We start from the raw sequence: 27,958 nt of genomic DNA, 5'->3' as shown, positions 1-27,958 counted from the left end.
TGCCCCTTCCCACCAGCATGCCCAGCACCTGGTTCTGGGGCCTGGGCCCTTTGTGGAGTTGGTAATCGAATCCAGAAGCACAAAGGTGATGGCAGAGCCGTGCAGAAGGGAGACCAGAGGTGGCCAGGTGGGGATGGGGGCGTCCAGCTGGACCTGAGAAATGCAGAAATGAGGCCAGTGCCAGGACTTGGCCCCTCGTGAGCCCTAGCCAGGTTGCAGAACTGAATCCGCAGACTGAGGGGGCTTTCCCAGCACAGAGCAGAGGTTAGGCACTTGGGGTCTTCACACCCAGGAGCAAGAGTCATTCCCCCCCCCCCCTCCACCCAAGAGGCGCCTACAATCCTGTTTTTTTGTTTGTTTTTTTTGTTTTTTCGGGGTGGGGGAGATTTTCCTGGCAGTGCCAGGGGCTTACTCCTAGCTCTGCACTCAGTAATCAGTCCTGGTGATGCTAATCACCACACTGCAGTGTGGTGCTGGGGATCAAACTGGGGTTGGCTGCATGCCTTACTTCCTGTACTTAATCTCCCAAGGCATAGGTCTCCCATCTCACGTGGTGAATGTACTTCTCACCCTAGCGGGCCTCCCCCAAGCCTGTCACTCCCTTCACCGCACCTCTTATGTTCCTGTTTTTGAGGGGTCCACACCGGTAGTGCTCAGGGCTTGTTCCTGGCTATGTGTTCGGGGATCGATCGCTCCTGACAGGTCCAGGGGACCGTATAAAGTGCAGAGGTTTGAGCCCAGGTGAGCTGTATGCAAGGCAAGTGGCCCACGGGCTGTCCGATCCCTCTGGCTCCCGAGTTTTGCATCTTTCCTATGCGTGCGGCACTTGCACCCGGCACAAGGCCGCAGGTCAACGGGTATTCGCTAAAAGAACCTGGGAGGCCCAGGGGAGGTTTGCCACAAAGGCAGAATCACCAAGCGGGTCACACCATGAGCTTGAGAAACGGTCCAGTGCCGGGGTTCCGTGAGCCGCCTCTGCTCTGTCCGAGCCCAACCGCTCTTTGGTGTCCTTTGGCCCGAAGTCCCCATAGGCCCCGCTGCCATCCGGTCCCCAACTCGCCGCTTCCAGCCACCGCCGCCGCCGCCGCAGCGGCAGCGGCTCTGCGCACGCGACCCGGCCAGGTTCCGCGCGCAGGCGCAGTGCCGCCGCGGCCCCAGGGGGCGGAGCTTCGGCCGCGAGATCGCACGGCGGCCCCGCCCACCTCCCGGGGTGCGCGCCCTGGGCTCCCCGCCCCCCCGCGGGCGGTCGCGCACGCGCGCTGGGAGCGGAAGGGCGGGAGCGCGCGCGACCGCGGCGGGGCGGGCGGCGGAAGCGACAGAGACGGGCCCGAGCAGCGGCGGGGGGAGGGGAGCCGGCGGGTGCGCGCGCAGCGGGGGCGCGGGCGGCGTGTGGCGGGGGGGGGGGCGGGCGCGCGCGCGCGGCTTTACCCTCGCTCGGCGGCGGCGGCGGCGGCGGCTTCTTTGTTTCCTGAGGCGAGGCGAGACGCCCCCTGTGCCTCGGGCCCCGCGCGCAGGGCCGGGGGCGGCGCCGGGAAGGCGACGGCGCGGGCGGCTCCCGGTAAGGAAGGCGGGGCGCGGCGTCGCGGGGAGCACGGTGCGGGCTCGGGAGGACGGTTTGAATGGAGCCGGGGCGCCGCGGGGGAGGGGGCCGCGGGCGCGGGGAGCGGGGCCGGGGTACGGCGGCGCCCGAGGGTCAAGAAGCCCGGGCAGCTCTGCGCGCGCGGGGCCAGGCCCGGCGGAGCGAGGCGGCGGCGGCGGCCCCTGGGCCGACGGGCCCGGCTGGGGGGGCGGGAGCCGGGCCGCGTGGAGGCCGCGCGTGCCCGCGGGCGCGCTCCCGCCGGGGTCTGGGGACAAAAGCGGGCGGTGCAGGGGGCCGGCCCCCCCACCGGCGTCGTCTGGACCTCGACGGCAACAATAGTCGGGCTTCTCTGAGTGCGACCCGGAGGCTGCCTCGGGGCGGTTGGGGCGCGCGCCGGGGCACCCCCAGATGGGCCTGCCTCGCTGGGGGTGGCGCCGACCTCGAATTTTTTACGTCTTAAAAACCGGATTGTTTATCGATTTTTTTTCTCACCCTCCACCCACCGCCGTCGCCTCCTATGGCTTGCAAGTGTTTTGCCGTGCAGTGTGTGTGGGGGGGCGCTTAACAGCAAGTGGGGGACCCTGGGAAACTGCCGTTGAAAACATAGTTCGGTGTCTTTTTTTCTGTTCCTTCCATTCCGATTTTCCGGATTGAGGCATTTATTGCATTAAAAAGCAAACCCAAGAGTGTGTTTTGTTCCTAATTGGAGGACGCTGGTTTGGATTCTTTTTCAGCCCCAGTGAGCTTTCGGGGCAGGAAAACTTAGGAGAATTGGAGACAGTTTTGTTTGTACTGAGAGACCTACTAGCGTTTGATTTCTGGCGCTCTGGGTCTCTAAGCTGTGTGACCTCAGGCCAGTGGCTTAATCTCTCTGAACCTTTGCTTTCCTCTGTGAAATTGGGGCTAATGTCACAGGAGGAGTTGGTGCAAGTCCGGAAGGTGGTTCCTGGCCAGTGGGCGACTGCTTCCCCCCCCACCCCCCCCAACTATCTGTCCCCATTGCTGCCTCTGGGGACATTGGATGAGGCCCTACAGGATGGCAGACAGTTGGTGTCTGGTGCCCTGTGGCCTCTCACCTGCCCTTAGCAGCACCAGGGCGGGGGGCAAGAGGGTAGAAAGTGTTTGGGCCTGTAGCCTGGAAGAGGCCGTCTGGGAGAAGGTCCAGGCTTGGACATGACACTTTGTGGGGGTGCCCACACTTTGCCCTGAGTTTGTAATGACCCCAGAGAGAGAGAGAGAGAGAGAGTGTGTGTGTACATTTTTTGGCTTGGGGACCACATGGGTGGCTTGGAGCTGCCCCCAGCTCTGAGGATGGGACTTGATCCTGATGGAGCTCAGGGGACCCTTTGGTGCTGGGGATTGATCCAGGCCCCCTGCATGCAAAGCCCATTGGGCTCTCCTCTCTCTCTTTCTCTCCCCCCCCCTTAGCTCTCTCTTTCTTTCTCTCTAGTCCACCTGGTGAAGGTATGTTGTTGTCAATGAGGGTATATGTGTGGTGTCACAGTTGGGGGGTTCCTAATTTGTTCCCCCCCAAGGGTGTGGGGTGGGGCACTCTTGGGCCTGCAGCCCCTGACAGCTCAGCCCACAGCTGGGGTTCTCCACTTGTGAGGCTGCACCCAGAGTTGGCCAGGATGCAGTGTCACCTGGGGTGCCTGTCCCGGAGTGCCTTTTTTGGGGCACTGGAGCCCTTTGATCTTGGCTGGTGTATGTCCGATTGTTGGGCACCCCCCCCCCCGATTGATTCCCTTTGGCATCTGCACGCAGAGACTTAGAAACGCTCCCGCATCCCGCCTCCCAGATCAAGGACCCCAGCCCTTCAGGGTGTTGGATCCTATGAGTTAGTGAGTTAGTGGGGGTTGAGTTTGGGCCACCCTTGATGGGGCTTGGGGGACCCACCAGGGCGGGAACTTCAGGCAAGGTGAGCACCTTAACCCGGGTCCTGTCTGTCCCCAATCTTAGGACTGTCTGGGCCTGTGTGTTTGTGTCTGTCTGAGCCTGTGTGTGTGTGTGTGTGTTTCTGGATTGGGGGGGTGTTGTATCTTGTGTCCAGGCCTCCAGGCCTGTGTATATGTTTATATGGGTATTTGGGGTGCCTGTGAGTTGTCTGGGCCTGTGTGTGTCTACAGACATGGGGGTCATTGACAGGCTCCCTAACGTAAACACACCCTCTTCCTTTCCTATGCTGCTCTGTGTCATACCCTGCCACCTGGAGGGGTCCCCCAAGACAGTAGTTGACTACTAGGATGGGGAGGGGTGGAACAGACATTGGGGTGGGTGTCTGATGAGAATCAGCATTTCTCTCCCGAGGGTCCTGTGATTTGGGGGTGACCACACCCTGGTATCTGGGCACCTCTGGGATGTGCTGGGGGTCACTGGGCTTGAACCAGTAGGACATGAACAGCTTGGCAGCCCCTGGTATGTGTCGAAGTGGTGGGGACGAAACACCCCGTAGCCACAGTGCTCAGGGCTGACTCTTGGCTTTCTGCTCAGGGGTCACTCTGGAGGTGCTCCGGGGGACCCTGTGGGGCGTCAGGGATTGAATCCAGGTCGTCTGCGTGGAAGGCAAGTACCTTCCCTGCTGTCCTGTGTCTGGCCTGGGAGTTGCTAGGAGTTTGAAAGGCTCAGGCACGGCCGGAGAGAGTTCAGGGTAGTCCAGTGGGCAGCGCTGGCCTGCTGTGGGACGGTTCTGGTTCACTTCCTGCCACCATACATGGGTCCCCACGGCTGGTGGGGGCGAAATCCTCCCCCTGAACAAAGCCAGACTCAGGGAGGTGTTCAGAGAGCTGGGCATGTGAGGACTCAGCCCCCAGCACCCCATAGGCCCTGAGTGCATAACGCAGGGCGGGGGGGCCCTGAGCACTGCCAGGGATGGCCCAACCCCCCTCTCCGAATCTTAGTGCAGAAAGGGGGATCCAGAGTGGACACAATAGAGGCTGAAGGGAGCTGCACTCGGCCGTCCAGCGCTGGCACAGGCCCCTCGGCTGGTAGGGCGGCTGCTGCAGGGTGGCTTTAGTCCCAGCCGAGGTCAGTCACCGGGCTGAAGAGGCACCCTCTCATGGTGGGGGGGGGGTGGCTTGGGGGTGCGGGGAGGTCCCTGGGGATTGTACTGGGGGACTAGGCGGGGGTAAGTTCTGCTTTCCTGGTGGGCTCGCCCGATGGGTGCAGGAAACAGGTGGCTGCGTGGCGGTTGCTGCTGCATCTGCTTGGGTGGAAGACTTTGGGGCGGCACAGGCCCCCCCCATAGCCCTGGACATGCTCCTGCCCGTCCTGCTCTTTGCACCACTCCCGGACTCCCTGACACCTTTTGATCCTCAGCCCCAACCTGTTCCTCAGGCTGCCCAGGCCCCCTCAACTGGCCCCCTCCCCGCCTCTGGGTCACCCCATGGGCGCCACCCACTCCTGGGACGGCCCCCAGGTCCCTGTGTCACACTGGGTGCAGGGTGCCCCACGGGGGCGGGATGGGGTGGGGTTGCCCAGTTTGGTTGCCCAGTGCCTGCCTGCGACTCAGCACCCTGGCCCAGGGCGCAGCTTTGTGTCGCTGCCTGGCGCTCCAGCTGCCGAACCACGTCCGGCCCCACTGCTGGTCCCTTGAACCACCCTTGACTCTGGGCGTTTGCGCAGCTCCGAGGGCTGCGGTGGGCGCCCGGCATGCTGCCATTCTGAGACCCCCGGCTTAGCGTTGCTGGCGTGATCCCTTGGTGTGGGTGGTACTGGAAGCCTTCCTCCCAGAACTGTGGGGGCCGCGGCGAGGGCAGCGGGGCACAGGAGTGCGTGCAGAGCGTGTGCCCTAACCCTCACTTACTCATTTCTTTTACTTTTTAATGAATTGCTGTGAAGTAGACCCTTCCAAAGCTGTTTGTGATTGGATTTCAGCCATACAGTATCCCGACACCCATCCCTCTACCAGTGTGCATTTCCCAGCACAAGTGTCCCCAGGTTCCCTCCCCTCACCCCCACCCTACCCCCTGCCTGCCTCTGGCAGGCACTTTCCTTCTCTCTCTCTCTCTCTCTCTCTCTCTCTCTCTCTCTCTCTCAGTTTGGGGCCACACCTGGTGATGCTCAGGGGACTGTGTGGATGCCAGGGTTGAACCCAGGTCTGCCATATGCAAGGCAGCTGCCCTCCTGCTGTCCTGTCACTCCAGTGCCTCTAACCCCCATTATAATTTTGGTTTTTGTGCCCCTCTGGGTGGTACTCCCTGGGGGGACCTTGTTGGGTCCAGGACAGAGCCCCAGGGACCGCGCTGGTCTCGGGCTGTGGAGCTGGCTCCGGCCGTCAGCTGTCTCAGGCCTGATACGGATCTTCGGGGGCTCTGGGTCTCCTGCGGGGGTCAACCCCTCGTCCCACAGCCCCGGGCCCACTCGAGCCTTGGCTCTTCCTCTGGCTTCTCTCCCGCAGGAGACAGGTGTGCCCAGCTCCGCTGACCATGTCCACCCCTGACCCGCCTCTGGGCGGGACCCCTCGGCCAGGACCCTCCCCTGGCCCCGGCCCCTCCCCGGGAGCCATGCTGGGCCCTAGCCCTGGGCCCTCTCCTGGCTCTGCCCACAGCATGATGGGGCCCAGCCCAGGCCCCCCGTCGGCAGGACACCCCATCTCCACGCCAGGGCCCGGCGGATACCCGCAGGACAACATGCACCAGATGCACAAGGTATGTGCCGCGCCCTGTCCACTCCCCACCAGCCCGCCGTGACGCGACCCGGGTGGGTACCTTTGACTGACCTGCATTCCCCCATCCCCCAGCCAATGGAGTCCATGCACGAGAAGGGCCTCTCCGATGACCCCCGCTATGGCCAGATGAAGGGTTTGGGCCTGCGGTCCGGGGGCCACGCCGGGATGGGGCCCCCGCCCAGCCCCATGGACCAGCATTCTCAAGGTACTGTCCCAGCCCCCCCCCCCCCCCCCGGCCCTGCCCGGCCCCGCCCGGCCCCGCCTGACCCTGACTGCATCCCCCTCCCACCACCCCTACAGGTTACCCCTCACCCCTGGGTGGCTCCGAGCACGCCTCCAGCCCCGTGCCCGCCAGCGGCCCATCCTCCGGCCCCCAGATGGCATCCGGGCCCGGAGGCGCCCCACTCGATGCCGCCGACCCACAGGCCTTGGGCCAGCAGAACCGGGGCCCGACCCCATTCAACCAGAACCAGCTGCACCAGCTGCGGGCGCAGATCATGGCCTACAAGATGCTGGCCCGGGGGCAGCCCCTGCCCGACCATCTGCAGATGGCGGTGCAGGGCAAGCGGCCCCTGCCGGCCATGCAGCAGCAGATGCCCACGCTGCCCCCGCCCTCCGTGTCTGCTGCAGGGCCTGGGCCCGGCCCTGGCCCCGGCCCTGCACCACCCAACTATAGCCGCCCTCACGGTAAGGAGTGGCCGGGGGTCTGCTGCCCGCTGCTCCCCTGGGGTGTGGGGGGCAGGGCGGGGCCTGTGGGGCCCACTCCACACTGTGCCCGTCCCTCCCACCTAGGTATGGGCGGACCCAACATGCCCCCACCAGGACCCTCAGGCGTGCCCCCCGGGATGCCGGGCCAGCCCCCTGGAGGGCCTCCCAAGCCCTGGCCTGATGGTAAGTGCGGCGGAGCCTGGGGCATGGGAGTCCTGGCTGCACCCCTTCCCTCTGGGAACTGGGGTGCCGGGGAGGCCCCGCACTCAGTGCCAGGGGTGGCCCCGGCGGTTCTTCCATCACACGTGTCTGGGTAGAGGCCGTGGGGCGGGATGGAGCAGCCCAAGATGGACAGATGGATTGCCAGGTGGGCGGCCGGTGGGGCCGCTGCTTCACCGCGTCTCCTGCTCACCCTGGACTCCCCTTTCCCCCAGGGCCCCTGGCCAATGCTGCTGCTCCCACCAGCACACCTCAGAAGCTGATTCCCCCGCAGCCGACGGGCCGCCCCTCACCCGCGCCCCCCGCTGTCCCGCCTGCTGCCTCGCCCGTGATGCCACCGCAGACACAGTCCCCTGGGCAGCCGGCCCAGCCCGCGCCCATGGTGCCACTGCACCAGAAGCAGAGCCGCATCACCCCCATCCAGAAGCCGCGGGGCCTGGACCCCGTAGAGATCCTGCAGGAGCGCGAGTACAGGTGCGGCGCCCCTCGGTAAACGGGGCGCGGGGCTGAGCACCTGCCTCCTCCTGCGACCCCAGGGTTTCGTCCAGGCGAGCCCGAGGCCGTGAGACTGTGTGGGCAGCAGCCCCCGGGAATGTCGGGGTCTCCCGGGCTATTCCTGACATCCCCGCCCTGCCTGCTCATTGTCACCTGCCCTTCCCACCAGGCTGCAGGCGCGCATCGCACACCGAATTCAGGAACTCGAAAACCTCCCCGGCTCCCTGGCCGGAGATCTGCGAACCAAAGCGACCATCGAGCTCAAGGCTCTCCGGCTGCTCAACTTCCAGAGGCAGGTGGGTGCAGGCCCCGCCCGAGGGGCTCCTTGCCTGCAGCCTGCCCCACCCAGTTCATATCCTCCAGCACTGCCCCCCGAGCTGTCCCAGGATGGTCTGCGGACTGGCTACTCCCCCGGCATTCCCTCCCAAGGAAGTGTGGTCTGCGAGGCAGTGGGCTAGGCCAGGCCAGTTTCCATGGGGACCAGTGGTTTTTTATTTGCAGTAGTCCCTTAGGAGAAGGCGCTTGAGGCCCAGAACAATAGTGCAGTGGGGCGGGTGCCCACTTTGTACGTGGCCAGTGAGGGTTTTTTCCCTGCTACCCTATAGGGTCCCCCATGCCCCATCAATAGTGATCCCTGAGCACTGCCAGGTGCATCCCAAGAACTATAGAAAAACTTATTTAAAGGGGGCTGGAGTGATAGTAGCAGGGCGTTGGCCTTGCACGGGCTGACCTGGGTTTGACTCTCAGCATCCCATATGGTCCCCCAAGCACCGCCAGGAGTAATTCCTGAGTGCAAAGCTAGAAATAAACCCTATGCATCGCCGGATGTGACCCAAAAAGCAAAAAGAAAAAAAACTTATTTGAAAGAAAAAAAACTCGTAAAAAAAATGGTGCTCAAAGTGGGGAGGGGGGCCGTGGGCGACCCCTGCTGGGCGCCCAGGGAAGAGCAGGCCTGATGGCGCCATGCCTGCCCGCTGCCCCGCAGCTGCGGCAGGAGGTGGTGGTGTGCATGCGGCGGGACACGGCCCTCGAGACGGCGCTCAACGCCAAGGCCTACAAGCGCAGCAAGCGACAGTCCCTGCGCGAGGCCCGCATCACGGAGAAGCTGGAGAAGCAACAGAAGATCGAGCAGGAGCGGAAGCGCCGGCAGAAGCACCAGGTGAGGGCCCTGTGGGGACGGGCCTGGCCTGGGGGACATGGTGGGCCTCTGTCATCTGGGAGGCTGCGTGGCCCCAGCGGTGCTCCTTCATCGCCCCGTCCGTGTGCCCGCAGGAATACCTCAACAGCATCCTCCAGCACGCCAAGGACTTCAAGGAGTACCACCGCTCGGTGACAGGCAAGATCCAGAAGCTGACCAAGGCGGTGGCCACCTACCACGCCAACACGGAGCGCGAGCAGAAGAAGGAGAACGAGCGCATCGAGAAGGAGCGCATGCGGCGGCTCATGGTGCGGGGCTCAGCTCTGGACGGGCTCCCGTGGGGCCGATGGGGCGATCCCTGCCCTCAGGGAGATCCTCCATGAAATGGGGGTGCTGGGAGGTGCAGAGGGCAAGGGAGAGGATGGACGGGGTGGGAAGGGCATGAGCGCCGAGAGCCAGGATGGGGGGGTCCCGGGGGCATCACAGGGCAGCAGGGTGCCCTGACCTTTACACTGAACCCGAGGGAGTGTCTTGGGGAGGGGGCCGAGGGCTGCAGCACCTGCTTCTGAAGGATGGATGTGGGAGGCAGGGATGCAGGGCAGGGTTTGGGCGGGTGGAGGGAGGGGTGGTGGTGAGGGACCGCTCTTGACTGACCTCACCGTGGCAGGCGGAGGACGAGGAGGGCTACCGCAAACTCATTGACCAGAAGAAGGACAAGCGGCTGGCCTACCTCCTGCAGCAGACAGACGAGTACGTGGCCAACCTCACCGAGCTGGTGCGCCAGCACAAGGCCGCGCAGGTGGCCAAGGAGAAGAAGAAGAAGAAGAAGAAGAAGGTCTGGTCAGGTGGGGCGGGCAGGGTTAGTGGCATCTGTGGCGCCTGTTCTCACCGTTTTTCTTTTTTTTTTTTCTTTTCAGAAGGCAGAAAACGCAGAGGGACAGACGCCCGCCATCGGCCCTGATGGGGAGGTGAGGACGCGGTGGCGGTTCCCGGGCTGGTCCCTGGGCTTCATCCTGGACTACACACGCACACATGTCCACTTTTTCTGTGTGTTTCTGATTGTCTCGTGACTCAGGGCTCGCTCCCTGTGTTGCTCGGGGGCTCCTGTGACGCGGGGGTTGGGGGGCCCTGCGCCCCGGGGGCCGTGCATCACAGCGCAACTCTCTGTAGCCCTTGGATGAGACGAGCCAGATGAGCGACCTGCCGGTGAAGGTGATCCATGTGGAGAGCGGCAAGATCCTCACGGGCACGGATGCCCCCAAGGCAGGCCAGCTGGAGGCCTGGCTCGAGATGAACCCGGGGTGAGTGGGGTGAGCACACTCCTGCCTGAGGGGACGGGGTCCGTCCGCACCCTGAGCTGCACGTCCACACTGCTGCTTCTGTCCGTCCAGGTACGAGGTGGCTCCCAGATCGGACAGCGAGGAAAGCGGCTCCGAAGAGGAAGAGGAGGTGAGGGGCTGCACCCGCCGCATCTGTCCGCCAGAGCACACTGGGGCCCTGCCACTTGCCCTGTGGTCCTCATGTGCAGCTGTCAGGGTGAAGGTCGCGTCCGCGGTCGAATTTCTCACGCACTCACCCCGCACCACCCCTGCCCACGTTCCCCCCGGCCTTGCCTGGCAGTGCTCGGGGCTCATTCCTGACCACGCACAGGGATCTCTCTCCCACTTGCTGGGATCGGGTCTGGGCTGGCCACATGCACGGCCAGCTCCTTTCCTGCGGCACTGTCACTCTGGTCCCAGAAGGTTCTGTTCGGCCAGGCTTCGCCGTTTTCTGATTTTTTGTCCATCTTTGCCCTGGTTGTTACTACGGGGTGGGACACTGAACGAAGGAATGATTTTGGTCAGGAGGACAGCAGGGGGACAGACAGGAAGCTCCCTAGACTGCGGGAGCCCGCCTTGGTTCTATGCGGGTGGGATTGGTGAGAGTGCAGTGAGGTGAGTGAGGTGAGTGGGTGATGGGTGAGGAGAGTGAGGGTGAGGAAAGAGAGGGGCAGGTGCGTTCCGCATCCGGTGCGGTGGGTGAGTGGTGGGTGAGCTGGCGAGCTGTGCCGTGGGCCGGTCCCTGCAGGAGGAGGAGGAGGAGCAGCCGCAGCCTGCACAGCCGCCCGCGCTGCCCGTGGAGGAGAAGAAGAAGATTCCAGACCCTGACAGCGATGACGTCTCTGAGGTGGACGCCCGCCACATCATCGAGTGAGCACTGGACCCGGGGCCTCCCAGTACTGTTGGGGTGTGGGGCTCTGAGCAGATCGTTGTGGGGGGAGTCTTATGCCCGCGGTGTCCTCACACGGACTCTGTCCTGGGCACCTTCAGGAATGCCAAGCAGGATGTGGATGACGAGTACGGCGTGTCTCAGGCCCTGGCGCGCGGGCTGCAGTCCTACTACGCCGTGGCCCACGCCGTCACTGAGCGCGTGGACAAGCAGTCTGCGCTCATGGTCAACGGCGTGCTCAAGCAGTACCAGGTGAGGCGCCTTCGTGGGGCACAGGGTGGCCCCCTTGCCCCGGGATGGGCCCGGCCTGCTGGAGGTCGGAGAGCCCTTGACTGCCCAGCTGCCCCGCTCTTCAGGGGCCGACCCGTGCGCCCCTTAACCAGCCCGATCCACCGTTCGGCCCCTGTGGGAATGTCCGGAGGTCCCGAAGGGGCTCACGCATGGCAGAGAAGCCCGGGCCTGTGCGGGGTGGCACCGGGAGGACCGCGAGGAGCCACGGCCGTTGCCCTTCAGCCACCTGTCCCCCCGCCCGGCCCGCAGATCAAGGGCCTGGAGTGGCTGGTGTCTCTGTACAACAACAACCTGAACGGGATCCTGGCCGACGAGATGGGCCTGGGCAAGACCATCCAGACCATCGCGCTCATCACATACCTCATGGAGCACAAGCGCATCAACGGCCCCTTCCTCATCATCGTGCCGCTCTCGTGCGTTCCGCCTCCCCTCCCTCGCCCCCCATCGAGACCTGCCCCGTGTAGGGTCGCCCCTCTGGGAACCCAATGCACGCTCCCCGGGCGTCGCCGTGTTTCCTCCCCTCATGCGCTGACTCCAGAACCTGGGGCTAACCTAGTTCTCAGGGTCCGGCACCCCCATGCAGGCAGCCCTCCCTGTACCTGGCTGGTGTGGCCCCCACCTGCCCCTGCTGGGGTCCGATGCCCCCTCCCCAACCCCCCTCTTCCTCGCAGGACACTGTCCAACTGGGCATATGAGTTCGACAAGTGGGCCCCGTCTGTGGTGAAGGTGTCCTACAAGGTAGGGGGGCTTTGGGGTCACGGGCAATTTGGGGGTGGCGGTACTTGTTTGACTGAGGGGTCCCCAGTTCCCTCTGGATTTTCTTCTCCCCTGAGCTTTGTCTCATGCAAGGACGGACTCTCGGCCGTGCCGGGCCCCTGCCGAGGTCTCACATCACTAGCAAGACCTCGAACTCAGTACTGGGCGGCTGTGGGGGGCAGGGGTCACGGGAGTGCTTGCTCCAGGGGCTCAGAGCCCTCTCGACACCTCGCCACAGAACCAGGGTATCCCTGTCAGTGGGCCTGCAGGCTTCCTAGAGCTGCTCAGTCCTGCGGGGAGCAAGGATGCCGGGCATACCCCGCCGGCGATCCAGGCCCCCCAAAGGCCTGAGTGGCCTCCCTGCCATGGGGCACAGGGGTTGCTGAGGCCCGCGCCCCTCTTCCCATAGGGCTCCCCCGCCGCCCGGCGCGCCTTTGTGCCACAGCTCCGCAGTGGGAAGTTCAATGTGCTGCTGACCACGTACGAGTACATCATCAAGGACAAGCACATCCTGGCCAAGGTGCGGGGGTCCCACGGCCCCTGCTGGCTGTGGGCCCGTGTCTGGAGGGCCTGCGCTGGGGCTGCATGGGCCTTGTTGCTTCTAGTCAGTGCTCAGGGGCCTGGGTCCCCGCCCCAAGGTGCTGGGATGACGCCCCCACCCCCTGCTGGGCCCTGTTTCCCACAGATCCGCTGGAAGTACATGATCGTGGACGAGGGCCACCGCATGAAGAACCACCACTGCAAGCTGACGCAGGTGCTGAACACGCACTACGTGGCCCCCCGCCGCCTGCTGCTCACGGGCACCCCGCTGCAGAACAAGCTCCCCGAGCTGTGGGCGCTGCTCAACTTCCTCCTCCCCACCATCTTCAAGAGCTGCAGCACGTTCGAGCAGTGGTTCAACGCGCCCTTCGCCATGACAGGCGAGAAGGTAGGTGGTGCCAGGGAAGGGTGGAGGGCCCAGGCTCCAGAGCTATGACGTGGGGTCCTCCAGCCATGTGGCCTCAAAAACGTACTTCTGGAACGATAGTCCAGCAGGGCGGGCACTTGCCTGGCATGTGACTGGCTGGGATTTGAGTCTTGGCATCCCATATGATCCCCCAGGCACCGCCAGGCGTGATTCCTGAGCACAGAGCCAGGAGTAACCCCTGGGCATCGCTGGGTGTGGGCGGGAAAAAAACCCTCTTATTTTGACCTTGACTATATTCTGGCATGCGGGGGACCATGTGGGGCCTGAGCGTGGCCTCCTGGGCCGGCTCCTGTACCCAGCTCCAGCGCTAACCAGCACGGTGCTCAGGTCTCTCTCCTGGCTCTGCACTCAGGGTCCTGGCAGGGCTTGGGGGACGCTCTGTGGTGCCAGGGATGGAACCCCGCCGGCTCTAGACTGCCGCATCGCCCCATGCTCAGCTAAAAGGGGCTCTGGGACACCCCCTTCGGTCCAGCCCTTAGGGTGTTTGTACAGCCCCATCTGGGGAGCGAGCCCCGCCTCTGACCCGCAGGCTTGTTTCGGGGGAGGGCGGGGATCCGCAAAGCCCAGCGCTGACGGGTGGGCTGCCCACAGGTGGACCTGAACGAGGAGGAGACAATCCTCATTATCCGGCGACTTCACAAGGTGCTGCGGCCCTTCCTGCTGCGGCGCCTCAAGAAGGAGGTCGAGGCGCAGCTGCCCGAGAAGGTGAGGGGTCCCGGGTCTGGGAGGTGGGGAGGTGGGGAGGTGGGGGTCCCGGCCCGCCTGAGCCCTGTCGCGCCCGCAGGTGGAGTACGTCATCAAGTGCGACATGTCGGCGCTGCAGCGCGTGCTGTACCGACACATGCAGGCCAAGGGCGTGCTGCTCACCGACGGCTCCGAGAAGGACAAGAAGGTGGGCGCCGCCACCAGGCACCCCTCCCCCTCCCGGCCCTTCTTCCCTCTGCACCCCTCCTTTCCCCTCTCGGTTTACGAGCAGACTGTTAAGCGCCCTTCTGCTCCACAGGGCAAGGGCGGCACCAAGACGCTCATGAACACCATCATGCAGCTGCGCAAGATCTGCAACCACCCCTACATGTTCCAGCACATCGAGGTGCGGCCCGGACTCGCCCCAATCCCGTCCTGCACCCCACCGAGCCTGCCGCGCGCCCTGGGGAGCGCTGGAGCAGGCCCCCCTGACACCCCGTCTTTCCTTGCAGGAGTCCTTCTCCGAGCACCTGGGCTTCACTGGTGGCATTGTGCAGGGGTAAGTCACGTGGGGTGCCATGGGCGGGAGGCAGGACCCGGCGGGCCTCACGGGGTGGCCTGGACACTGCTTCTCTGTCAAGGGAGGCGGAAGGAGCGACAGCCGCGAGAGCTGGGGGGAGGGGCAGACATGCAGACGCGGGAGGCAGCGGCATCTTGGGCCTGTGGGCCGTGACTCCGGGGGTCATGGGCAGGTGTGGCTGGGACACTCTGACTTTGGGGTGCTCAGGAACTGTTTCTGCCAGTATGAGGGGCCCTTGTGGTATCTGGGGGCCACCACCCAGCCCAGTTCTTAATGACCAGGGCCGGCTCTGCCCGCATTCCCCCATGATGGAACCCGTGTCCCAAGCAGGGGCACGTGACGTCTCCTGAGCCACAGCTGGGCTCTCCAGTGGTGCTCTGAGCCCTGCCCTGTGGGGGGCTGCGGGCGCCCGGGGCCCACGCTCAGGTCCAGTTTCTTCCACCCCAGGCTGGACCTGTACCGTGCCTCCGGCAAGTTCGAGCTGCTGGACCGCATCCTGCCCAAGCTGCGAGCCACCAGCCACAAAGTGCTGCTCTTCTGCCAGATGACCTCGCTCATGACCATCATGGAGGACTACTTCGCCTACCGCGGCTTCAAGTATCTGCGCCTGGACGGTGAGCAGGCAGACACCAGGGCCGGGGCTTCCCACTTGCAAACCCAGGGGCCCAGGGCCTCCTTTGTCCTCCCGGCCGCAGCTCGAGTGGCTCAGGATGCAGGCCTGAGAGGGAAGGTGGCGGGCCCTGGCCCTGCCAGGCTGGCTCCAGCTGGGAGTGCGGGAAGCTCCACTCCCCGCAGGCTGTCCCAGACTGCAGAGGCTCATGGGCTTCAGGTGCAGCAGGATCCAGGTGCCCAGGCTCGGTGCATCCAGTGTGCCCTCAGCAGGGCTTTCTCCTCACGGCACCTCTCCGTGCTCTGCTCCAGGATCTGGGAGCCCCTTGTCCCCTGGTGCTTACGGTGGGGGTGAGGGATGCTCAGCTCTCTGGGAGTAACACCTGCCATGCCCCAGCTCACCTGAGGGCCGTGCAGAATTGGGGTTCCTCCTTCCCCGCAGCTTCTGCTGCCTCCCCTTGGTCCCCAGGGCCTGTCTCCCAGGTGGTGTGGTGTTGGTGGCCAGGCCTTTGCAGGCAGCCCTCTATTCGGGCTGTTCTCCTTCACGTCTGACTGTGCAGCTGGACTTGGGGGTGGACAGGGCTGGGTGAGGGGACCTCCGTGAGACGGCATCGTTCCCTGTGCGGGAACCCAGCTTGGCCCCCACCCTGCCAGAGCTGCCAGGCTCCAGGCATCGCCTCTCCCTGAAAAGGCCCCTGGCATGGCCTCGAGCCACGGGGCAGTTCAGCTGTGCGTAGTCTCCTAGCGATGCGGCCTCCAGCAGCTTGAGTTTTGGGGATCTTCACATGGTGCCTCTGTCCAGTTGGGGTCCAGCGCTTCCCCTGGACTGCTGGGTTCCGCAGTTCCCTCCAGGCTCCTTCCAACTCACCTCTTTCCCACTCTCTCCCATGGGCCGGCCCAGGCACCACCAAGGCTGAGGACCGGGGGATGCTGCTGAAGACCTTCAACGAGCCGGGCTCCGAGTACTTTATCTTCTTGCTGAGCACACGTGCTGGCGGCCTGGGCCTCAATCTGCAGTCGGCCGACACCGTCATCATCTTCGACAGCGACTGGAACCCGCACCAGGTACAGCTGGCCTGGCCAGGGCAGGGCGTAGGGGCTGGGGGTGCCGGTCCTTTTGGAAGAGCCCAGGAGGACCCTGGGTTTCTCTGAGCCAGAATCTCTGCAGGGCACTGGAGCCGAGCTGGACTGGGCAGGTGTGAGGGGCTGAGGGTGCTGCTCCTGACCGTCACCAGCTGTGGGCGCGTCTGACCTTCATCCAGGGGCCAGGACTGGGGGCAGCACTAGCCCGGCTTGCAACCATCCTTGATACCCTCTATGGCTTGTTGTTCTTACGGAGCACGGGGTCCCTTTGCTACCAGCATCTTCTGGGGGCTGGGAGATAGGTCAGAAGGGGAGCATCCGGGGCTGGAGTGATAGCCCTAGGAGCACAGTGGGAGGGCGTTTGCCCTGCATGCGGCCAACCCAGGTTCCATTCCCAGCATTCCATAGGGTCCCCTGAGCACTGCCAGGAGTAATTCCTGAGTGCATGGGCCAGGAGTAACCCCTGAGCATCACCAGATGAGATCCTAAAAGGAAAAAAAAAAAATTTCTTTTAAAAGAAAAGAAGGAGAGCACCCCAGTTAAGACCCCAGTTAAGTCCCCAGGACACTACATATAGCTCTCCATTCCCCAAGCACTGTTAGGGAGGAGGCCCCAACAAAAAACAGAAGAGGCTTAGAGTGGTAGTACGGCAGGAAATGCACTGGTCTTACACGTGGCCAACCCGGGTTCAATTCCTGTAACCACATACAGTTCTGGAACCCCACTAGGAGTCAGCCTTGAGTGCAGATCTAGGAGTCATCTTTGAGCACAGAGCCCAGAGACAGCCCTGAGCCCAGAGGCAGGAGTCAGTCCTAAGTGCAGAGCCAGGAATCAGTCCTAAGCGCAGAGCCCAGAGTCAACCCTGAGCACAGAGGCAGGAGTCTGTCCTGAGCGCAGAGCCAGGAGTCAGCCCTAAGTGCAGGGCTTGGAGTTCGCCTTAGACACAGTGCCAGGTGTCATCCCTGAGCACACAGCGAGGAGTAAGCACCAGTGCTGAACCAGCGCGGAGGACTGGCAGTGTGGCTCTAAAACAAAAATAAAATCCCAAACCTGAACACGGCCAGGGAGCAGTCTGTGTGGCTATTTCCACCTGCGTGCGCCCGCCCCTGCCCACCTTCCCTGCCAGCAGCCCATGTGCCTTTCATGACTCCTGCATCCTGCGGAGCTGTCCACTGTGGCTGTCCCTGCGCACGCAGCCCTGCATGGGGGTCTGGCTGGCCGCCTGCGCCAGAGACCCTGGTCCTACCCTTAGCTCGGCCCCGCCCTCTTCAGCAAGCTGTTAACTATCCCATCTTGGTGGCCGTGCCATGCACCCTCTTCCGCTATGCCACCTGCCAGGCCTCTCCACCCACTGCCCCTGCCCCAGACCCTCTGCCCACACACGCGGACCTCTGATCCCAGCCCTTCCCGGGGTGTGCGTGTGGTTCAGCCCCTCCTGCTCGGCCAGAGGGTTCTTGACAAGGGCCCGGAAATGCGCAGGACACATCCCACGTCCAGGGGGAGGGTCCCTTCAGAGAGCCCCACCTGTGGAGCTGTCCAGCCCGACCCCACTACGTGGAGGCCACTCGTGGGGCCCTGGGATGCACCCACTGGCGCCTGGCCGCAGGAGCCTCTCCTCGGCTGCCGGGCCTGACTGCCTCGGACTCATGAGCACTGAGCGGGACTCTGTCTCTGTGCATCCGCCAACTGGCCGCTCAATGCCACACTGTGCTCGCGTCCCACCCACATTTGGAAACAGGACTCGGGCTGCAGCGATAGGACAGCGGGGAGGGCATCTGCCTTGCACTCTGCTGACCCGAGTTTGGTCCCCTGCACCCCATGTGGTCCCACAAGCTCCTCCTGGAGTCGGCCGTGAGCACAGCCAGATATAGCCAAAAAATAAATAGGAAAAAAAAATGAAGAAAAAACTAAGCAGGACACTGGAGCCAGAGAGACCGAGTGGGGCTGGCCTTCACCCTGCACGCAGCCAATCCGGGTTTGTCCCCAGCACCTCGTATGGTTCCCCCCAGTCCCTCAGAAGTGAGCCCTGAGTACCGCCGGGTGTGTCCCCAAGACCAAAACCAAAAAGCAGCAGTGGGGCTCTAAAGGGTGGGTGCCTTTGACTTTGTGAGGCAGGGTGGCACCTGGGCCACAAGAGATGGGTTCGGGGCCTACAACCCAGAGTGCACCCATGGGTGACCTGGGTAACCGCACTTCTTCAAGGAGCCTTGTCCTGCAGAATGGGACATTTCCAGGCTGGTGAGGTCAAGGGCAAGTTGCTTGTCTTGCATGCATCTGGCCCTGGGTTCGATCCCTGCCACCCCATAGGGTCCTGGGTCCTACCAGGAGTGATTCCTGAGCACAGAGCCAAAAGTCAGCCTCTGAGCATCCCCGGGTGTGGCCCAAAAGGTGAAAGGGCTGTGGGCGGAGCAGATGGTACAGTGGGGAGGCACCTCCCTTGCGCACAGCAGGTCCAGTTTGACCCCCGGCATCCCGTGTGGCCTCCCAGCCACCGCCAGGAGTGATCCCAGAGCATCGCCCGGTGTGGCCCCGAAACAAAGTTGGGGGAACAGGTAGGGAGTTGGGGTGCCAGCCTCAGCACTGACGGCACCTCCACCCCCCAGGACCTGCAGGCACAGGACCGCGCCCACCGCATTGGGCAGCAGAACGAGGTGCGCGTGCTGCGCCTGTGCACGGTCAACAGCGTGGAGGAGAAGATCCTGGCGGCTGCCAAGTACAAGCTCAACGTGGACCAGAAGGTGATCCAGGCGGGCATGTTCGACCAGAAGTCCTCGAGCCACGAGCGCCGCGCCTTCCTGCAGGCCATCCTGGAGCACGAGGAGCAGGACGAGGTGAGCCCCCCGCCGTGCCGCCCCGAGCGTGAGTGCTGGACGCCTGAGCCGCTTCCATTTTTGGTTTTTTGGTGTTTTTTGTGTGTTTTTTTTTTCCTTTTTTACCTTTTTTGCATTTTTCTTTTTACTTTTTTTTTTTTTGCATCCCTTTGGAGTAAAGGGAATGTGGGCTGATCGGAACGAGAAGAGGAGCATTTGCTTTTTTTTTTTTTTTTTTTTTTTTCTCGCAACCAAAAAAAAAAGCCACCAAATGGATCATCAGCCCGGGAGACTGAAGTCCTCTATCTATCCACAGAGCAGACACTGCGGCCCGGGCAGCGGCAGTGCCAGCCTCGCCCACTCTGCCCCTCCGCCCGCGGGCCTCAACCCCGACCTGGAGGAGCCACCTCTAAAGGTGAGCGGGCTGGGGCACTGTCCATGCCCCGGCCAGCCTCGGCGCCACCTCCCACATGGCCCGCAGGGCCCTGGTCCCACGGAGCGAGCGTGTGCGTGTGCGTGTGCCCCACCCCATGGCCGGCCAGGTGCCCATCCCCCACCGGAACGAGACCGCCAGCTCGTCTCCTACGGACAGACCAACTGACCGACTGCCACGGCTCGCCGCCGAGCCCAGCTGCCACCCAGCTCGGCCTCGCAGCCCTCCGCTAAGCCTGTCTCGTCTTTTAGGAGGAAGATGAGGTGCCCGACGATGAGACCGTCAACCAGATGATCGCCCGGCATGAGGAGGAGTTCGACCTGTTCATGGTGAGCACGGGGTTCTTGGGGCAGACAGACACACAGACACCCCAGACAGATATGTGGACACACAGACAGATATATTCTGGACAGACACATGACACACAAACAGACCTACACACAGACACATTGACACATTGACACATACACAGACAGGTATATCCTGGGTAAACTTGTGACACATAGATGTATGGGTACACAGACATGTGGACACACACTCATATAGCCCTGGACAGACGCACGAACACACACTCATATAGCCCTGGGCAGACACACGAACACAAACTCATATAGCCCTGGGCAGACACGTGGACATACACTCAGATAGCCCTGGACAGACACATGGACACACTCAGCCCTGGACAGACACAGGAACACACTCAGATAACCCTGGACAGACACACTCAGCCTGTACAGACACGTGGACACACACTCAAGTAGACACAGCCTGGGCAGATATGTGTACACAAATATACATAGACACAGACAGACACATGGACAGATACACAGACAGAGACACACACACCCCAGACAGACACACAGGCACACCCGGGACAGGCACAGCCCAGACACACACACACACACAAAATTATCAGACACCTCGAAGACAGATATCTCCACACAGATAGACACACACACACCCCCGCACGCAGACGCACACGTTCCATGGGACAGACAAATGGGCAGAAATATGCAGAGGCCGAGTGATAGGACTGCAGGGAGAGCATTTGCCTTGACGTAGGCAATGTGGGTTCGATCCCTGGCACCCCAAGCACCGCCGGGAGTGACCCCTGAGAATTGCTGGGTGTGACCCCAGAACACACATTCACGAATGGGACTACCATGTCCCTGCGGCCTTGCCTCCGCAAAGGTGGTCCTTCACGGTGCCCGCCTCCATTTTCAGTTCAGGGCTTTGATTGGTTGGGAATGTTGGGCGCCGCTTGCGAAGGTGCCGTGTGGACCAGGCAGTGCCAGAGCCCACCTGGGCCGTGCTGGAGTCGTGCCCAGCAGTGTCCAGGGGACCGGTGGGGGGCCACAGGAGCAGAGCCTGGGCTGGGCACCAGGACGTGCCTGCTCCCCCGGCTGACGCCGCCCGTGGCCCCGCAGCGCATGGACCTGGACCGCAGGCGCGAGGAGGCCCGCAACCCCAAGCGGAAGCCACGGCTGATGGAGGAAGACGAGCTGCCGTCGTGGATCATCAAGGACGACGCCGAGGTGGAGCGGCTGACGTGCGAGGAGGAGGAGGAGAAGATGTTCGGACGCGGCTCGCGGCACCGCAAGGAGGTGGACTACAGCGACTCGCTCACCGAGAAGCAGTGGCTGAAGGTACAGCTCGGGAGGGGCTGCTGCCACCCACGCCTGGAGACATCGCGTCAACCCGGCCCACTTGAGATGGACCTTTTTTTTGCAAGGGTCCACACCCAGCAGCTGTCAGGCGGCACTCCTGGTGGGGCTCGGGGGCCCTGGGCAGTGCCTGGATATGAAGCCCATTTGGTCGCCTGCCAGGCAGGCGCCTTCCCCACTTTTGCCGGGAACATCTGGGCCCAGGCGGGTGGGATTTGGTTTGTCCCGAGCCTGCTCCAGGGAGTGGAGCTGCCCGTGGAAGGTGTGGGGCCCCCAGTCCACCCTCCTAGCCGCTGTGTGTGCTCAGGCCGCGCTCTGACCTGGCAGGGCCTTTTCTGTCTCGTCGGACCCGGGGGTCGAGTACACATGGCCCGGGTCTGGGCCTGTATGTGCCTGTCTGCCCCGCCTGAACCCCACCTCCCCCGTGGGCTCTCGGGCTCCAGGGACATCAGTTCGGGGGATGACACGCACTCTACCAGGCACCTGTGGCCTCCTTCTGTGCCCGGCGTGCTGCTGACGCCAGCAGGGGCCCCCCTGGGGTATGGTGCCCCCACCCCTGCAGGAGGAGGGTTGGGGGTGTCCGGTCCCCACCCGGGCAGGCGCCTCTCCTGGCCCTGGGTGCTGGCTGTCCTATTCCACCACTATTGACCCTGAAGGCCATCGAGGAGGGCACGCTGGAGGAGATCGAAGAGGAGGTTCGGCAGAAGAAGTCGTCGCGCAAGCGCAAGCGGGAGAGTGACGCCGGCCCCTCCACCCCGACGGCCAGCACGCGCAGCCGCGACAAGGACGACGAGAGCAAGAAGCAGAAGAAGCGCGGGCGGCCACCAGCCGAGAAGCTCTCGCCCAACCCGCCCAGCCTCACCAAGAAGATGAAGAAGATTGTGGATGCCGTGATCAAGTACAAGGACAGGTTGGTGGGCGGGCGCGGGGGCCGCTTAGGGTCAGGGTCGCTTGGCGCAGCTTAGGTGGGAGAGCCCCAAGGCCAGAGGTCACACGCAGGAGAAATCACAGGTGAGAGGGAAGAGCCAGGCCGTCTCCAGGAAGGCGTCCTGGCGGCCAGAGTCGACGAGGTGGGGCCCGGGGACAGGCCATGCCCGCACAAGTCTCGAGTGCCGGCCCTTGTAACACTCAGCTCAGATCCTGAGATCACCAGAACATTCTGGTCAGAAGGAAATTAAGAAGGCGAAGCTAGTTAGAAATGGAACCGGGGGCTGGAGTGATGATAGCACAGCAGGTGGGGCGTTTTCTTTGCACGTAGCTGACCCGGGTTTGATTCCGAGCATCCCATATGGTCCCCCAAGCACCACCAGGAGTGATTCCTGAGTGCAGAGCCAGGAGTAACCCCTGTGCATTGCCAGGTGTGACCCAAAAAGAAAGAAATGAAAGCGCTCCAGCATTAGAGGCCTAGGCCAGCAGGGATGGCGCTTGCCTCTTTGCATATAGCCGACCCAGGTTCATCCCAGCACCCCACACAGTCCCCCAGGCACTGCCAGGAGTGATTCCTGAGCCCAGCTGGGTTGTGACCCAACACGACATAAGTAAATAAAAGTGGACGCTAGTTGGAGGTTTGCAGGAGGGAGAGAAGGTAGCCCCGGAACCTCAGCAGCGCGGCCTCCCCGCCGGGCCCCCACACACAGGCGCATTTATGGGCAGAGCAGGACAGCCCTGCTGACCCGGCCTGGGAGCTTCACCCCTCAGTTTCGCGGAGGCATTTTTAGACAGGGGGAGTGCTCTGTGCTACAGGCTCCTGTCACATTCGTTAAAGAAACCCAGTAGTATCCGCACAGAGTCCCTGGGCAGGGGCTGGCTCTGATTGGCTGTTGAGTGTCCCGGGCAGCTGCCAGGCGGGTATAGGCTGAGTGATCCGGAGACACCTCGACGGAGAGGTTGATGACACTGGTTAGAGGATGAGGGAGACCCCCCCACCCCTCCACTCACCAAGGTAGACTGGTGTCTGAACTGCCCCTCATCATCCAGGAAGAAAGCACCCCAACCCATTGCAGGAGGCTGGGGGAAGGGGGCAGACTGGGGACCCGTGAGACCAGGCCCTTCCTGTGTGTCCCCTCCCCACCCCCCACCCCCGGTGTTTGTGCCCACATGTGCAGGCTCAGAGAAACTGGCCCCGGCAGCCACTCTCCAAGTTTGCCTCGCATGTATTTATTTATTTTTTAATTACTTGTTTATTTGGGTCACACCTGGTGATGTTTAGGGCTTACTCCTGACTCTACACTCAGAAATTACCCCTGGCGGTACTTGGGGGACCATATGGGATGCTGGGGATAGAACCAGAATCAGCTGCATGCAAGGCCAGCACCCTACCTGCTGTACTATCGCACCAGCCCCTTGCCTCATATTTAAATAGCTCAGACTTCTCCCTACTTCCCCGGGGCCAGGAAGCTTTGCAGGACCGAGGCAGATGGTCCTCGTGGCAGCAAGGGGCACAGGGCAGGCAGCGAAGCTTGGCAGCATCTCGGGAATATTCCAGAACACTGCGGGAGCGCTGACCCCGCCCTGTGCCCCCTGCAGCAGTAGCGGCCGGCAGCTGAGCGAGGTCTTCATCCAGCTCCCCTCCCGCAAGGAGCTGCCGGAGTACTACGAGCTCATCCGCAAGCCTGTGGACTTCAAGAAGATAAAGGTGGGGGCGGGCAGGAGACCCCATGCCCCGTGGGACCAGGGTGCCGAGGGGGTGTGGATACGTGGGTCCGAGGCGGAGCCCTGAACGTCTTTCTCCCACTGTGCCCAGGAGCGCATCCGCAACCACAAATACCGCAGCCTCAACGACCTGGAGAAGGACGTGATGCTGCTGTGCCAGAACGCGCAGACCTTCAACCTGGAGGGCTCACTGGTGGGTGGGCGTGGTCTTTGGTGGGCGAGGCCATGCATGGGCGTGGTCAGTGGTGGGTGGGAGGGGCGGGGCACACACTGATCTTTGGGGCTCTTTGGTGGGTACTGGGAAAGTTTAGTGGGTGGGGCACAGGCCTTTGCCACTCCAGTGCCCCACACTCCCGTTCAGATCTACGAAGACTCCATCGTGCTGCAGTCCGTGTTCACCAGTGTGCGGCAGAAAATCGAGAAGGAGGATGACAGCGAGGGCGAGGAGAGCGAGGAAGAGGAGGAGGGTGAAGAGGAAGGCTCTGAGTCTGAGTGTGAGTCCCTGGGAGGGGCATGCAGATCCCCGGGGAAGGGGACGAGTCCTTGCCCCCAGGCTTACCGCACCCTCCTCCCTTCTTGGGGTTCCCCTGCTCCCCCAGCCCGCTCCGTGAAGGTGAAGATCAAGCTGGGCCGGAAGGAGAAGGCACAGGACCGGCTCAAGGGGGGTCGGCGACGGCCGAGCCGGGGGTCTCGGGCCAAGCCAGTGGTGAGCGACGACGACAGTGAAGAGGAGCAGGAGGAGGTGAGGCCCAAGGGACCCTCAGGGACACAAGTGACCCCATGAGGAGGTACCCTATTCCTCCAGTGCATAAATGGAGAAACTGAGGCCAGGAGGAATAGCTGTGCCAGCCTCCCATCCCCAGAGTCGTATCCTTGTGACCCTTGACCTGGGCCTTTGTGCAAGGGATAGAGGACAGCGGGCCAGGTGTGGTCCACAAGGACCCCCGGAATTGCACAGCTCTTAGGGGGCCTTGGGGAGGGTAGGAACAGCCAGGCCAGGGCTGAAGGGCTGGGTGTGTGACAGGTGAGCGCAGCCTCCTGGCCTCCAAGATCTACACAGCCCGCCCCAGGCCTCTGGCATCCTTGGGAAGGCCCCAAACAAACTCAGAATCAAGTCACAAAACCCTGCGGGGCATGCATGTGGCTTGATCACGTTCACCTGGTGCCCACTGTGATGCCTCTCACTTCCCACGCCTCCGAGCAGGGTGCCGTGATGGCCCAGCTCAGGTGCGCAGCCCCATCTCTGGGTGGGTCCGAGCCATGACCGGGTCGCCCTGGGATGTGCCCGCTGTCCTGCAGGCCTGCTGACCAAAAGCTGAACTGCATAAACAGATTCTCTTCCTTCTTCATTTCGGGGTGCTCAGGGGACCCTGCAGTGCCGGGGTGGCAGCCCAGGCCCCTACATGCAGACTTGTGCTCAGCGCTGCGAACCCCTTCTTCCTCCTGGGAGCAGGAGTTTCAGGGTCTGCCGCTGCCTGGGGACCCCTCACGTTCTCTCCTGCCATCCCTCCAGGACCGTTCAGGAAGTGGCAGCGAGGAAGACTGAACCCCGACATTCCAGAGCCGCCCCCCAGCCCCTGGTTCCAGAGCCAAGACGGTGTAGCCCTTAGCAGTAACGGGTAGCAGCTGACGTAGTTTCCGACTTGGGGTGAAAGTGTATCCGCGCCCCCTCATATTTATACAGAGAAGATGTAGGACTGTTTGCGTCCGGCCCGGCCCCGGTGCTGGGGCCGGTGGTCGGTCAGAGCATTAATGTTCGCACCAAGGCCCAGCCCAGAGGGGGTGCAGGGGGCGGGTGGATGCCACCGGCTCCCCCCTCCCTCGGCGGGGAGCCCTGGTAGCCGCGGTGGGGACCACTGTCGTGTGGGCCGGGGGTGCATGCGTGTAGCCGGCCCCTCCTCGTACTGTATTTCTCGGACAGGCCACACCCGCCGGGCCAGGGCCTCAGGCCTGGCGGCGAATGTCAGTGTCACTGGATGTCAAACAGTAATAAATTAAGCCGATGACAACACAGTCCCCGCTGCTGCTGTGTCCTTCTGTACCTCGACTCGGGCCTCACTGGGTGCTGTTACCGTGGGGCCTTCCCAGCAGCCGGGGCCTGCGGGGACCCCCAGAGAGCGTGCCATGAGCAGATGAGCACAGCCACGGCGCCCTCTGTCCAGCCTCTGTCCAGCGAGCCCGTCTCCCCCTGCGACTGCCTCCAGTTTGCTCCAGGGGCTGGCAGTGGCTCTGCGTCCTGGCCTTGGGCCCCAGAGGAAGTGGGGTGGCCGGCCCCTTCCTGCTCAGGTCTACCCATGGCTTCATCTCCAAGAGCTGGATTGGTTCTGGGAGGCCTGGTGTTTGCATTTCCCATTCTTGTCCTTACTGTCTTCCTCTCCCTCTTCTGTGTTTTGGGGATACACCCGGCTGTGCCCCGGGAGGACTCCTGACTCAGTGCTCGGGGATCACTCCTGGCAGTGCCCCAGGGCCCAGACTGGCACCAGGGTTGGAACCCAGGTCTGCTGTGAGCAATGCTGCACTCAGCCCTTGGACACGGATCCCCAGCCCCACACTTGGCCTTTGTTTTCTTTGGGGGCCGCACCTGGCAGTGCACAGGGCTGACTTGCTCTGTGCTCAGGAATCACTCCTAGCGGGGCTTGGGAGACCCTGGGGGTACCAGGCATCAAACCCAGGTCGGCCGCTGTCCTCTCTTGGGTCCTGTTTTTTAGCCACTTCCCTGTAGGCATCGCAGTGAGCCATCCACCCTCCAGGTCAGCCCTCTTGGACTCAGACCCTCGAGTCCACTCCCCCTTGCTCTTTGCGGTCACTAGCCTCTGCCCTACCCAGCTCCTGTGGGCCCTGGGCCCACATCACCGCTCGGAACAGGTGCACAGGTGGCCAGTGGCGCACTTACTCCCTGCACCTCCCCTCAGTGACCCCGGGAGGCCTAGATTGCCAGGTGTGGCTCTCACTGGGGTCCCCTATTGCTGGTAGACACCCCGTCCCCGTGCTCTGGGCAAACCAGCACCGTGAGATGCTGCTTTGTATCCTCCTGGCAATGGGGGGTGGGGGGATTGAGTGGGTCCCACACTAATAGTGCTCAGCAATCACTTGGGCCACACACCCTCGCCCTGTGCCCCCTCCGGTGGCCCCCGTTTCTATATTTCCAATGGTGACTGACCCCTCAGCACGTGCTGAGACACCACAGCTGGCCTGGGATAGGGGGCGTGGAGGGGTCAGGGTCGGTGCTGCAGGCCTGGCCGGACTCTGCTGTGTTGACCTTGGCTTGAGGCCCCTGATGACGCCGGTCAACACCAGCCTGGGCACCTGCCGCCCCACCCCCGGCCCCTCCTCCTCCAGGTGGGGCCTCAGTCCCTTTTTCAGCTGACACCGGTCAGGCCCGGTGGGGGTTGCACACACAGCCCTGCAGTGTCAGAGGCCTTCAGGGGCCAGTTACAACTGCCACTGCAGGAGCTGATGCTGGGAAGGTGACAGGGGCCCCTGCCCCTGGCTGGGACCCGGGGGACATGCCCCGTGAAGGGCTGGGAAGCCAGGTGGTGGGCTCATGGCAGGAGCCCGCTGCACCATCCAGGACTTCCCGTGACTGATGCCCACGTGACAGCCCCACGTCCTGTTCCCACGGGTGGCCCCCCAGCGCCCAGTACCTCCAGGAGCAGCGCCTGAGCACCAGCGAAAGAGTCGGGGCAAGCATCTCCAGAGCTTCCCACGCCAGCAACTTCCCTGGTCTCTCCACTTCATCCTGCTCCTCCGTCCACCCCCAAACACACTCTTGGGCCCCCCTGCACCCAAATCAGCCCAGCCCCTTCCCAAGTATCTTGTCGCTCCCGGCTCCTCTCCCCTCCTCGGTCCCCACCTGAACCCCCCAACACCACTCCAGATCGAGTGCTCAGAGCCTCCCAGGACTCCAGTTTTCCGCCCTCACTCCCTGCTGGTTTCCTGTCACCAGCCTGGCAAAGCCACAGCTCAGCTGGCTTGGGCTGGTCCCTCGTCCCCCCCCATGCAGGTGACTTCTTACTGGGAGTCTCATAACAAATGGTCCTTCTGGACACATCCTAAGTGATTCCTAAAAAGACCATGGTGGGGGGGAGGGGGTGGCTGGAGCAATAGCACAGTGGGTAGGGCCATTGCCTTGCACGCAGCCGACCCGGGTTTGATTCCCAGCGTCCCCATGTGGTCCCTGAGCACCGCCAGGGGTAATTCCTGAGTGCAGAGCCAGGAGTGATCCCTGTGCATTGCTGTGTGTGACCCAAAAAGCTAAAAAATTAAAATATTGTAAGAAAGACCAGTGGGAGGTCGGAGCGACAGGGCAGTGGGGAGGGTGCTTGCCTTGCACAAAGCTACCCAGGTTCAATCACCAGCACCCCATAGGGTCCCAAAACCTTTCTGGAGTGACCCCCGAGCATCAAGCCAGGAGTC

The 27,958-nt window shown here is 63.1% G+C and overlaps 1 protein-coding gene across 3 annotated transcripts; it reads left to right on the top strand.

Annotated features, from left to right (window-relative positions):
- Positions 1 to 1,389: 1,389 nt before the first annotated feature.
- SMARCA4 (SWI/SNF related, matrix associated, actin dependent regulator of chromatin, subfamily a, member 4) lies at positions 1,390 to 25,555 on the top strand. 3 transcript variants are annotated; one of them, XM_056119246.1, is made up of 35 exons: positions 1,390 to 1,558; positions 5,976 to 6,225; positions 6,318 to 6,450; positions 6,546 to 6,932; positions 7,038 to 7,136; positions 7,388 to 7,646; positions 7,837 to 7,963; positions 8,653 to 8,826; positions 8,940 to 9,113; positions 9,473 to 9,640; positions 9,723 to 9,773; positions 9,976 to 10,106; positions 10,197 to 10,254; positions 10,873 to 10,994; positions 11,115 to 11,265; positions 11,554 to 11,717; positions 11,976 to 12,042; positions 12,470 to 12,580; positions 12,746 to 12,988; positions 13,619 to 13,732; positions 13,812 to 13,919; positions 14,031 to 14,117; positions 14,224 to 14,270; positions 14,739 to 14,905; positions 15,802 to 15,965; positions 18,587 to 18,814; positions 19,110 to 19,208; positions 19,478 to 19,555; positions 20,654 to 20,872; positions 21,547 to 21,800; positions 23,417 to 23,525; positions 23,634 to 23,735; positions 23,904 to 24,036; positions 24,142 to 24,284; positions 25,056 to 25,555. In XM_056119246.1, exons 2-35 carry the CDS (start codon positions 6,004 to 6,006, stop codon positions 25,086 to 25,088), a joined length of 4,926 nt encoding a protein of 1,641 aa, XP_055975221.1. In that variant the 5' UTR covers positions 1,390 to 1,558; positions 5,976 to 6,003; the 3' UTR covers positions 25,089 to 25,555. The 3 variants fall into 3 exon arrangements, with proteins under 3 accessions (XP_055975221.1, XP_055975223.1, XP_055975222.1); XM_056119248.1 differs by lacking the exon at positions 19,110 to 19,208 and having other exon boundaries at positions 23,420 to 23,525; XM_056119247.1 differs by lacking the exon at positions 19,110 to 19,208 and having other exon boundaries at positions 1,391 to 1,558.
- Positions 25,556 to 27,958: the final 2,403 nt, after the last annotated feature.

Source organism: Sorex fumeus, unplaced genomic scaffold (genome assembly GCF_029834395.1).
Source record: "Sorex fumeus unplaced genomic scaffold, SorFum_2.1 ptg000041l, whole genome shotgun sequence".
NCBI lineage: Eukaryota > Metazoa > Chordata > Mammalia > Eulipotyphla > Soricidae > Sorex > Sorex fumeus.
The sequence above is the reverse complement of the archived record's forward strand: the minus strand, read 5'-3'. Positions and strand labels throughout refer to the sequence as shown.